General features: G+C 44.7%; 1 protein-coding gene across 1 annotated transcript in view; it reads left to right on the forward strand.

Moving 5' to 3' along the window:
* Window positions 1–12,550, forward strand: part of LOC137661736 (deubiquitinase DESI2-like) — a 41,501-nt gene that overhangs the window by 14,061 nt on the left and 14,890 nt on the right. The window contains exons 2-4 of the mRNA XM_068397361.1: window positions 8,221–8,293; window positions 9,641–9,734; window positions 10,782–10,923. Coding sequence (XP_068253462.1) covers window positions 8,221–8,293; window positions 9,641–9,734; window positions 10,782–10,923 — 309 coding nt within the window. The remainder of the gene's footprint in view (window positions 1–8,220; window positions 8,294–9,640; window positions 9,735–10,781; window positions 10,924–12,550) is intronic.

Genomic DNA, 12,550 nt, shown 5'->3' on the forward strand with positions numbered 1-12,550 from the left:
ATATGTCGGATGAGTGTTCACTGACCCCAACAAGAGTCAACTGTATTTAATGCAGAGCACGCTGGATCAGCTACCTTCTGAATAGCAGGTTACACATGTGTATGGCTTGAGGCAAAAGATACACAGTGGTAAACTTCCTCCCCAATGTGGCTGCAGGAAGGAATCTCTGCTCAGGACAATGCCTGCCATCGGTGCAACAGGGTGGAAAGTGGAAGAGTGATGGAGAAAGCAGGCAATTATAAGAGACTTCAAGTAATACCAGTATATTGAGCTAGGACTGTGCCCACCCTTTTGTAGGATGAGGCTGTATGTGGAAACACTGAAGGTATCACATTCTCGCAGCTAAATCTTGTTTATGATTTTTAAATAAAAATTCTGAATACACCCGAAAGTTAACTGCTGAAATGCATACTCTTTCCTTTCTGCAGCACGATTAGTATTTTCTTCTGTCCTGCTATTCTTCCAGTAAAACCACATTGTGTCACAACACCAAAGCATAAGTAGGTGTCCAACTCTCCCTCAGCAGCAGCATCAGTTCTTAATCTGATTTTTAGATTAAAATACAGCATTTTAGAATCCACTGAAATAAGTTCTTTAGGCTTCATGATTGTGAAGATTTTAGTGTTGGCTCATGCATTGGGCAATGCAGAAGCATATTATAATGTCTGAAAAGCCACAGCAACCTCCAAAGAAATTCCTCCTGAAGAGAAAGCTTAGGAACTTATTTAGCCCAGCTTGAGAGGAAAAGATCCTTTGCAGAGCAGAACCTGGCTGAAACAGAAGAGCTGCTTAGACAGAGTTGGCTGTTGCAGTCCTACAGAGGCTTGGTCTGTCATTCCAGTCAAGGGTGCTGTTGAGCATCTTGCCTTGGGTCACTCCTCTTAGCATTTGTGGGTTTGCATGAGGGAGTATGTTTAGCAGTATAAGCTGTAAATTTCAGGCTGTCATTGCCCAGGAAACTCCTGGTCTATTAGAGTGTATTAACATGAAGGGTGGAGAGGTGTCCTTAGCAGAAGTTCCTCTCATTTAAAATGCAGCAGAGCAGAGTCAGTTGCATGCCAAGAGATGCCTTGTCTTTTTCTTCTTTCTGTAATGTGACTCTACTCATCAGATGTCTATTCTCCAGCTAGTTCTCCTGTCCTGGTCCAAGTCTGAAGTGGGGCCCTTGAGTGGGGTTCTTGTATAACCCTGTATCCCTGCTTCATCAGAGCTACATCAAGCTCTCTGTCTGCATTGAAGCTGCAGGTTTCTCAGTACTTGTATGCTCTCCTGGAAGAAAACCTGTAGTTCCTCAAGCTTTGATCAGCTCTGCCAGTTGGGTAGTTTGCAAACATGCCAATGTCCACACTCTGGGAACTGTTTTTCTTGAGACTTGCAAGTTACTGCCTATTGCAGGCTGAGCCTGTTTGTAAACAGAAAGCTGCCTACTGCAGTATTTTGTTTCTTTAACACTGTCTGGCATTTTAAGTGAAAGTTAGCACATCTCACTGAAGCAGGCGCTTTTGGCTAATTTGATTTGGAGTGACCTGGTGGGCTGTCACGCCCTGGTCCCTGACTTGCAGGTTGATAGCTTTTGCCAACAGCGAAGAAGACTCGAAGGTGATCCTCCAGCCAGGAAGAGTAGTGTTCTGCATGTGCTGGAGTGAGGACCCACTCAGATAGCTTTTTCCAGGTATGAGGTGCCAAAGACAGGTCACTCCTCAATACTCTGTTAAGCTTTTTTAGTTGCTGTTCTGCCCACATGCATTTAAATCCTTTCCTGCTTAACCTGTATTCATAGTATATTAGGAAAATAGCATTTTAGGCTTGGTTAATACACAAGCCTTGGACCTCTGGAGAACTGAGTGTAAGAGACACAGGTCACACTGAAATGAGCCGGGGTCTTATCCAATTGCTAAAGAAAACTTACTAATAGCAGCCATGCTGTATAATTTGATGTCATTCCACGTGACAGTGAGTTTTGTTACCAGAGCTCCAGGCCAGAAGGGATGAACAGCAGAAGGACTGAGACACATTGGCAGAACTGTGTGTGTGCCTGGGGCTGTGGGACATAAATTGAGTACTGCTGCAATATGACTGAAGCGCCTTGGCAAAGATCTGCGGGAAGCCCCCTGTCCTGCATGTCTGCAGTTGAGGTAATGCTTCCTTCACCCCTGCAAGCATTGCTCAGGGAATAAAGTCGGTGATCTGTTTTGGGCTCTCTTCTTTCACCTCTGTGGGCCCAAGATTCTGGATCCTGATTTAGAAAAGTGTATTGGGGGAAACTGAAACTCTTCTGAAGCTGCTGACCCTATAGGGCTGGGATTTTACTCACTGGTTTCCTGAAGTGATGTTCTCTAGCTTTCCCCACTAGTTTTGTCTTTTGTGCTCTCATATGTCACATCTGGATCAACGTATCTCAGAAAATAATGCTGCAATATTACTTGGATGTTCCCTGGCTGGTCTCCTGCATCAATCTGATCTTGCCTTTAATACTGGCTTTTGTGTTGAGCTTTAACATCACAGAGGGTTTTCCTGGTGTTTGAGATATGATAGATAGTGCACTTATTAGTACACACACTCCTCTGCATGTTTTCATGAGGCGGCCTAGGTAAGTTGACCGCAGGGGCCAAGCACTGCTAAGCCCAGGACAAAGCCTCTGGGAAAAGAATTAACATGGTGTATCTAATAAAGGCAGAGGTGTGAAGAAATGCTCCTTGCCAGTCTGACTCCTTTCATAGAGCACACTAGTTAGCAGCTGGAGCCCTGGGTGTCTTCCACTTGGATTTGTTGAGCCAAGGGTCTCTTTTGCAGTGAGACAGCTCCCCTATCCTAGAGACGAGACATCTTCTCTACAAAGGAGAGCTTGGTGATGTGTGACTTGGCTCTCAAAGAGGAAAGGATTAAAATCAAGCCCAGGTGGTAGGGCAGAGACTCTGTTATTGGACCTGTGTTGGCAGGAGTGCTCCATGATCTGAAGACTAGCAGAGGGTGAGGTGATTTGGTCATCTCCTTCAGTCCCTTAACATGCTCCTTGCTCACTAGCAATGTCAGAATATCTTCTGTAGCTCTTGTCCACCTTTACTGTTTCTTTCCTTCCTTCTAGAAGCAAAGCTTTGACAGTTGATTCACAGGGGAAAAGGAAATAATCCTACTGGTTTATATACAGATGGTGCTTTGAGAGGAGATATTGTTAATTTACTTACTGGTTTATAATCTGCACCCATCCTTGGTAATGGTGTCTTGTTCAAAATAGTGTGTGGTCATACATGGACATCAGAGCAATCAGGCTAGGTTAGAACAAAGCTCTATCTAGCCTGGTATTCTGGCTCAGATGATGATTGTATATGATACCTAGTGTAGAGTAGAAGAGCATGGCAAGGATCTATGACATGAGTACTCAGAGTTTGCAACTATTTGCTGAAACCAGATTTGTTTAGCAACTCTCAGTGGATTTCTTTTCTATATGTTCATAAAGATCATAAGAAAGGACGTATTATCGTCTGTTCAGCAGTGGATGGATCTGGTGGAATAGAATACCCAGTCTGTACTGGGGTGATAAATGGAATATTGTGTAGTGTGTTGGCTGCTCAGAGAAAGTAATATCTGAGATAGTCACAGAGGTGGTCCTGTCTCCAGCCTCTAGGGAGCTGGTTGGTTAAGCTGCTCAGCACAGTGACACAGGAAAGATTTTGGTGACACACCATAGAAAACAATGGTCAGAAGTACGTTGGTAAAGAGAAAGTTAGTGACAGGAACTTCAATGTTATAGCGTGGTATTATTTGGTGGTAGAAGTTCGTGGTTACATGGATGGGCCTCTCCTGTCTAGAAACCCATGTTTCTGGAAGGAGTTCCCAGGAACTTATGCCCTGAAAAGTCCCAGGATGACATAATCTGCTAATATCACACCATCTGCTTCTCCATCCTAGACCTACCAGAAGCATATCAATATAATGAAGCTTTTTAGTTTCTTTCCTCGCTGGAAAGTTTGGGCATGGTTCACTGTCATTTCTACCTCTGTATGAAAGATGGATAAATGAGGTGAATAACACAACTGACTCAGAGTATCTCCTGGAATCTAAACTAACTCACCAGACACTTTGAGCTCTGAACCAAACCAACCAGGAAATCAGGGAAGGCTTGAATGAAAACCAGAAAATTTCAGATTCTACTTTGTCAAGGACCTGCATTAAAGGCTGTTAACTGATGCACTACAAACTGTAAATAAGAGGAGGTTCTTCTCTGGGTTTGAATTTTGAGTCTTGGGCTGCCTGCTGCTTTTGTAAGCAGCTGCAGTCTGGTTAGCTTTCCTTGCTGCTGCTCTTCACCTCTGAGCTGTTCTCTGTCTCTGTTGAAGATGGAAATGAGACAGAATGCTCCAAGTCCCTCTGTGTAGGGTTTATGGCACAATTTTGCAGGCAGTATGTGATGAAGTCATGAATCACAACTCCCTTTAAGATACTGCTGTATTTGATTCCCTGTCTCTTTCATCTGACTCAGAACAGGCTGCAGATTTTTGTTTTTAATCTGAGCAATAGCCCATTTACTTCAGAGATGAGTATTTGCTGACTGTTGCTGCTGTTCCTATGCTCAGAATTGCAAACCCCTTGGCAAACAAGGCCAGCTTGTGCATGTGTGTACAAACCTGGTTTCAAATCTGGCTTGGATTCTCTCTTCCAGCTCAGCAAGTGACTGATGTGTTCACTTTAGCATAGCTTCCTCCCAAACTAGCCGTGGGCTGCGCCAAAGTGCCGTGAGGCGTTCAGTGTGTGTTCGGTCACACACCGGAGGCAGATTTTGCAGCACCCTGGAGACAGGGGTGAGATGAGGACAGTAGCAGCCATGATTCAGAGCTGCTTTGCATTTTGGTCTTGCTAAGAGATAATACTGAAATTTTTATTTGCAGTGAACTAAGATGCAAATCAGATCCCACTTCAATAACACTTTTGTATTAAGTCATTTGAAAGAAAGTGTCTAAACCAGTACAGCTTCAGTTCAAATTCAGAGATGGCTGAGGTTGTTGCAGTTCAATCCATAATAGTTCATTATAGGAATTCATACTGAAAAATATACCATTTAAATACAGAAATGTCCATGTGATGGTTGTAATCCTGCAACATGTGGCATCAGCCAGAGAAACACTTTTGCTCCTCTCTCCTTTCTCTCTGGTGGAGCCTCCTCATCACTTGTGCTTCCAGAGCTGCCCTGCAGCCTGGCTCTTGGCTCCTGAAGTAGGGCAGGGTGGGTTTCAGGGGCTGTGGCTCTGTGCTGGGAACAAAAGTGGCTGCGGGACAGGGCAGGCTTGTGATCTGACAGTGCTCTGCACATATGAGGTGATCAGGTCACACACACACAGAATCACAGAATCAACCAGGTTGGAAGAGACCTCAGGGATCAAGGAGAGGTTTTTGTTCTTTTCCTGCTTGTCTGCCTGTTTGTTGTTTGGATCCAACATAAACTTTAACATGGAAGAAGAAAAAGCTATAGCTGAAAGTGGCTTTCAGTTTAACTTTCTTGTTTGAAATACAAAGCCTGATGGAGATCAGCCTCTGCAGATAGCCCTGACTTTGATAACTGGCAAGAGCATTTCTAATTTAAAAAGTCTCCCTTCTCTTCCTATTAGTTGCTCCTCTAAGCAAAGCAGCTGGCATGACCTGAGCATGTTGTGCTTGTATTGTTGCTGTGAGACAATAGCTCAGCCTAGGGGAAGAAGGCAACCTACTTACCATATCCTCTGGGAGTTGTTACAGTGGGACTCTGTAGAAACCAGTATTTCTCTGAAGCTGAGACTATCTGAGGGTCTGAGGAGTTAACCCATGAGATCTGGGAGATCAAAGAACTGAACTGAGGGTTATGTGTCCATGGGAGACAGGCTTCGGTCTCCTCAGCAGATGTTGCTCCCATATGCAGCCTCCACCTCTGTATCTTCTTCCCCAGTCAGAGCAGGGATATTCCTGCTGCAGAGGACAGGGCAGCAGAGATCTGTGGAGAAGGGCAGCAGAAGCAAAGGGCACATCATGTCCCTAAATACCCGGCACAGTTTTCAATAGAGGGTTCATTGCTAATGCGCTGGCAGCGGTTGAGAGCTACCTGACCTAGCTCCAGTCCAATGCTCTGATGTATCCTAAAAACAAGAGTTTGCATAATTCAGGTGAAGAGGTAAGCGGAGGTTATACAAGGTCTCAAGAGAGCAGTAGGCAGGGGTCCAGCTAGGGTCAGGTGGTTTGCTGCCTTCCTGCAGTAATACATCATTTGTGATACCAAAACTCACAAAGAACAAGCAGCATTACAGCATTTTCTGGAGGGAAAGGGAACTGCTGTACTGCCAGAGGCAAGCATTTTGGGGGACATGGTTTAAGGTATCGAGACTGTCCATACATTAAGTCAGGCTTGGGTCTGCACTTTTCATATCAGTGCTACTGTGTTTTTCCACAGTAGCAGTGGTCTCACAGAAAGTATTTCTAGGTAATTTAGAGTGCTACTGCAGTCATCAAAAATACATAAGCAAGCAGTGTGAGGAAAGTAGGTGGAGTATGCCAGACCTCTGGTTACCTGACAGCAGAGGGGTTCTCACTCATACCGTGGCAGCTCAGTGCCACCAGACACCAGGGAAGGTGCAGCTTATTCTGGCTCCACCAGAAGCAGCTACCAGACCCAAAAGAGACCTTCAGCTGAATGAACCTGTCATGTCATTGTATGGGGACAAGTGAACAACACTCACTTTTCTTGCAGTCCTTGATTAAAATAAGAATTCAGTTGTTCTGAGTTACTAGAGATGCATCTTCACTGCACAGTAGCCGTAAGTGAGCTGTAAATATACCAGGCACGGGCAGTTTCCACTCATTGCCTGAAAACATCACTTCTGTAGCAGCACAGCTCTGCAGCTAACCTAATAAATACTGGTGCTGAGCAGGGCTAATTATCTCCAATGCAGCACTGCCCTGGCATGGCTGTGCGGCTTCCCACTCCAGAATTAGCTTAGCTGGGACTTGTTTGGCTGTCTGCACTGTCCTTCATGGTATGGTGGCAACAGTGAGCAGTGCTTGGTGGAGAAGCATCGCACGCATGCACGGGACTGCAGTATTCCTCTGCTCTTAAGGTAATGGGGAAGTGCTGGACTCCAGAGCAATGAAGTGATTAAGGGGGTGGAACATCTCCCTTATGAGGAGAGGCTGAGGGAGCTGGGTCTCTTTAGCTTGGAAAAGAGGAGACTGAGGGGTGACCTCATTAATGTTTATAAATATGTAAAGGGCAAGTGTCATGAGGATGGAGCCAGGCTCTTCTCACTGACATCCCTTGACAGGACAAGGGGCAATGGGTGCAAGCTGGAACACAGGAGGTTCCACATAAATATGAGGAAAAACTTCTTTATGGTGAGGGTAACTGAACACTGGAACAGGCTGCCCAGAGAGGTTGTGGAGTCTCCTTCTCTGGAGACATTCAAAACCTGCCTGGACGCGTTCCTGTGTGATGTGATCTAGGCAATCCTTCTCCGGCAGGGGGATTGGACTAGATGATCTTTCGAGGTCCCTTCCAATCCCTAACATTCTGTGATTCTGTGATTCTGTGACTTAACAGCTCCTCTTGAAAATTTGTCTTTGAGTTGGGTGAAGTTGTGGTCACATGTGATCATGTCGACTAGCATGATCTGAGTTTCTTTTTTTTTCTATAAAGCAGTTATCAATGTCATTTGGATAATTACTAAATGGTGCTCCTCTGACCTACAGGGGGAACAGACCTCTGTCTCTATGATCTCATTGCCTAAAACCAACTTAATAAAAAGTAGATGTTGGGAGGTGATATAAAAAGGTGTTTGGAAAATATTTGGGGATTCTCTAACTCAAGATTTTGAAGATCAGATAAGACAAGTGAATTGGTAAAACTGGCTCAGTGTCAGCTATTTAACTGAGAAGACAGATAAATAACCATACATCCTGTAGCAGCTGGGTTTATGCAGATTCAGGTCCAGTTGTATATTAATACAGGTTAATGCCTTATGTGGAAAGGGTTAGATGAGCATTTTTTTGGAGACCTAATCCCAGCCAGCTGTATACACACAGTGCCCACTTCTGTTGGTCTATAAGGAGTCTCAATTTGTTTGTCTCAAGATAATTTCAAAATCACTCTTGCCCTTAAGAGAAGTTGCCCTGAGGATGGGAGACGGGGGGATATACCCTAGACCAAAATCATGTGTTTCTTTTCCCCTAATGCTTTCAAATGTGGCTCTTCTCTTACTGTAGTACTGGATAAATGAATACACCTCCACCTTGGGGATTGGTGTCTTCCACTCTGGCATCGAGATCTACGGCAGAGGTATGATGTATTTTGTTTTCACTACCTGCAGAACATGGGGACAACTGTATGGCTAGTCTGATATGGAAAAAGCACCCCAAACTTACAGCTCTTGGCAAGGAATGTTTTGAGAAATGAAAAACTCAGCTGGTTGTTTTTAGAGTCTATTGTGAAGTCCAGCAGGGACTTGTGCAGTTCTATCATGAACCATGTAGCCCTTCATATTTTCAGCATGTTAACTGCAGCCTCTGTAGCTTGTGCAGGTGTGTAGCAGGATGGGAGATAGGAGGGACCAAGCAATATGGGAAAGCTGTTCTGCAGTGAAGGAAGGGGAAAGAGAAGAGAGGAAATAAGGGAAGGGGAAGAGAGGTGGATCAGTGGTTGTCTTGAGACCTATATATGCATATTTGTGCTAATTCCCTGCCAGGGTAAATCCATTTTGCAGTAATTCTTTACGAATGTATATGGTCTAGGAATCTTGGAATCTGGATTTCCAGGCCTTGGAAACTGTTCTTTTGAAACATCAGAGTTACAAGGAAAAGAAAATGTCTTGTAAGACTTATGAAATGGTCTGGATGGGGTTGAAGCTGATTAGAGCACCCATTGCAAAGGAGCAGTCAAGGGATCTGGGAAAACAGCTGTAGTGCAGTGAAGGACAGACTGGCATCACAGACTTTCCGTTTCCTTCAGCATTAAATGGGAATGACTAGGGCTATCTTACTCATGGTATTTTTAGCCAGTGCTACGCAGTAGATAAAGCCCATGGGGTACCATGTTCCATCTCAAGCACAGCAGGTTTCACAGGCCATGCGAGATGGTATGTGTGACACCGTGAGTTCCACAGGTTGTGTTTCACAGGCCATGCAAGATGGCCTGTATGACATGAAGAGACCTCCTGGCTCGACCTGTGTGCTGAGGCAGGAGGGTGCAATCAGCTTGGCTTTCTGCAAAGAATTCCTGGTTGTTGCCTGTAAACCCCTCTGGAAGAAGACTGATTTCTCCCTACTCTAGAAAAGACTTCTTCCAGCTCAGTACCACCACCAACAGCTTCTTGTAGTGTTTCTTGATGCCTCCACTGCAAAACTTTCCACTGAGAGGAAGCCATCTGGACAGGCACAGGGGCAGACTCTGAGAGTTTTCCTGGTGCTGTGGGGAAGCAGTAGTGTTAGCATGGAGGGAGGCTGTGAGGGCATCCTCAGGCTGACAGGTAACCGGACAGAGAAAATGGCTTTCAGAGTCTGGCTGAAACCAATGTTGGCAATAGCCCAGTCCCTGGTGCTGATGCTGAGCCGTGCAGACAGCTGCCATAGACTTTTTCCTGACATTGTGTTCATTCAATTACTCACAGTCTGTTTCTTTCCTTGTCAGAGTTTGCCTATGGAGGGCATCCCTACCCTTTCAGTGGGATTTTCGAGATCACACCTGGCAGTGCGCTAGAACTTGGCGAGACCTTTAAATTCAAGTAAGGGCCCTTTTCTACCTCTTCCCCTCTCCCTCCTGGTAGCCATCTGTATAGGGGGAGCAGGGAAGTGCTCTCCTCTGGGTCCCCCTTTGCCTCTCCTGATAAGCACCCTCACTGCATCCTTTACATGATCCTGGTTCAAAGGCAGCCCTGCAGAGATTTTGGAGGTGGATAAAAGAGCGTGTACACCAAACAGGGAACAGTGCTGAACTGTGTTTGGCAGGGTTTAAAAGCATACTTACAAATGAATGAAGTTCTCTTTTCCCATTTTCTTTGTGTTCTGTGCTCCCAGTTTCACCTGTCGGCAAGAATGGGAGTAACTGTGTGTTACACAGAGCCAGTGCACAAGGGAAAAAAACAAAACCTATTTTTTTATGAGTATCACCTATTTATGTATACTGCACAGAGTACCAGAAGTCATCTTGTGTGTTTATTGCTACTCTGTCACAAGGGACAGGTCAGCTGCTAGAGGAGTGTGAGAGGATGCTGCATTAAAGTGTTGTTCAAAGTGCTCACACTGTGGATCTGTGGGTCAAGGAACTGCTCATGGCAAGTGGGGCTTGACCTTCCCAGACTGCCAGTTTATGTTGATGGTTGTTGGAGACTTTTAGAAGCCTGAGTGCTGTTGAGTGAATATTGGGAGAAGCAATAGGTTTCTGCATAAAGTTCTCTGTCTGCTCCTTCCTGGCCCACCCCACGGAAGCCCTCTCCATCATGAGAAAATCATCATCTCCTCTGTCCTGCTGGACGTTTCTATTGAGGGGCAATGGGCAGAGTGGGAGCAGACCCCCAGAGCTGAGACTTCCCTGGTGGTGAGCAGGAAGCTCTTGGGGCTGTTGCCTGTGCTGTAACCTGCTTTGTGGATAAACTGGGGATATTACTGTGCCATTTTGTTAGTGAGAGTCTCTGATAGCCCCACACATGCATGTCCATGTTTTAAGCCTGTCCTTCTTGCCAATGCCTAATAATTTCCTTTTCCCTGGGTATGCATCCCTCTCTTTGCTGTATCTTTCCATGTTTCCTGTTGTGTGTTTTGTTTTTAACTAGAGAATCCATTGCCTTGGGCACTACAGACTTCACAGAAGAGGATGTGGATAAGATTATGGAAGAGCTGGGCAAGGAGTACAAAGGCAATGCATATCACCTGATGCACAAGAACTGTAATCACTTCTCTGCTGCTCTGGCTGAGGTGGGCACAGCTATCTTTTTTTTTTTTTTTTTTTTTTTTTTTTTATTATTTGCTGCTTCAGATCTGTAGTAGTGCTTACAGAAAGGGAACAGGGGTCAGCACAGCCTGCCAGGCCAGAGTCCATAGCCAAATCTTTCTCTGCCCTTAGTATTTTTGGAAGCCCGTTGCTGTTGAAAGGGATCGGATCAGGACGTGAAGATGCAGCAAGTTTATCATGTTTGGTCTAAACTATGTAGGAAATTAGCAGTGCCTGCATTTTGGTTCACAGAATAGGTGCTGAGCAGGAATTGGAAGGACTGATATGGCTAGCATACAAATGTGCATAATTTTAATAACAAGCACAAATAACCCTACATGATCTGCAAAGGAATAAAAATGGCTTATCAGTGTTCGGCAAACAAACATTTGCAGTATTCAGGAAGTGGGTGTCCCTTTTCCTTATTTAATGTGCACCATCCAAAACCCGTTAAAAAAAAAGTATTGATTTTTTCATAGACATCTTTCTTTGCTTACTCATCATGAAGTTCACAAAACCACTGTGAATTATGAAAGAGCTGCTAATTTCTCTTCAGAGAGAACTGAAGCACAGAGAAGCAGAAATTTATCTTGAGTATCTGCTAATTTGGGATATTTGATTTTCAGTTCCTGAAGATTTGAATATTTGGGGGGGAAGCTGCCTTCCCCCTCACCCCCTAGATGAGTTTAAAGTGTGTTTCAATTAAGGTGTGAGTACTCAGCACTTGAGTAAATCTGAATTCAGGATCTTGACTCAGTGCCAGAAAAAGACACAAAAAGCACAGAATGGAAATGACCTTCATAAAAGCTGTTTCTGTGTTTTCCATAGGTGTTTTATGGCAAATGTGAGGAGAGAATCTCATTCTTCACAATAGAGTTCAACTGCTTTAACAGTGAAACTTTCATTTCTCTTTCTGGAGTCCCCATCCTCATTCATTACACATCTCTCACCTTTCTTCATCATGTGGGCTAAGAGTCCTATGCCAATAACTTCTTTTGCCACAAGTGTCCATTCATGCCCAAACAGGCCTATCGGGGATCTTGAGTGAGGTGAGATTCTGTAGAAAAAATACAGTACAATTTGGTAGAAAATCTCTAGTGAATCTGTGAACCAGCTATTAATTTATGAGGGACCTGCTTAGGCTTTTAGGATAACCAGTTCTATATTGGTTTCTGTGCTGTTTTTGGCTGGAATAGAGTTAATTTCTTCACAGTAGCTATCGATTGGGCTATGTTTTGGATGTGTGCTGAAAACAGTGTTGATAGCACAGGGATGTTTTCGTTATTGCTGAGCAGTGGCTTACACAGAGTCAAGGCCCTTTTCTGCTTCTCATACACCCCACCAGTGAGTGGGCTGGGGGTGCACAAGAAGCTGGGAGGGGACACAGCCGGGACAGCTGACCCCAACTGACCAAAGGGATATTCCACACCATATGGCGTCATGCTCAGCATATAAAGCTGGGGGAAGGAGAAGGAAACATCACATCGCTGCTCTGTGCCTAAGTATCGCCTCTTGTATGCTGTGTTATTTCCTTCCTTCAAAAAGGGCTCTGAAATCTTTTGGTGACAGCTCTCTTATCTGCCAAGGTTAATTAGCTGGTTTATGGCTTGT

Source organism: Nyctibius grandis, chromosome 4 (genome assembly GCF_013368605.1).
Source record: "Nyctibius grandis isolate bNycGra1 chromosome 4, bNycGra1.pri, whole genome shotgun sequence".
In the NCBI taxonomy this organism is placed as follows: Eukaryota; Metazoa; Chordata; class Aves; order Nyctibiiformes; family Nyctibiidae; genus Nyctibius; species Nyctibius grandis.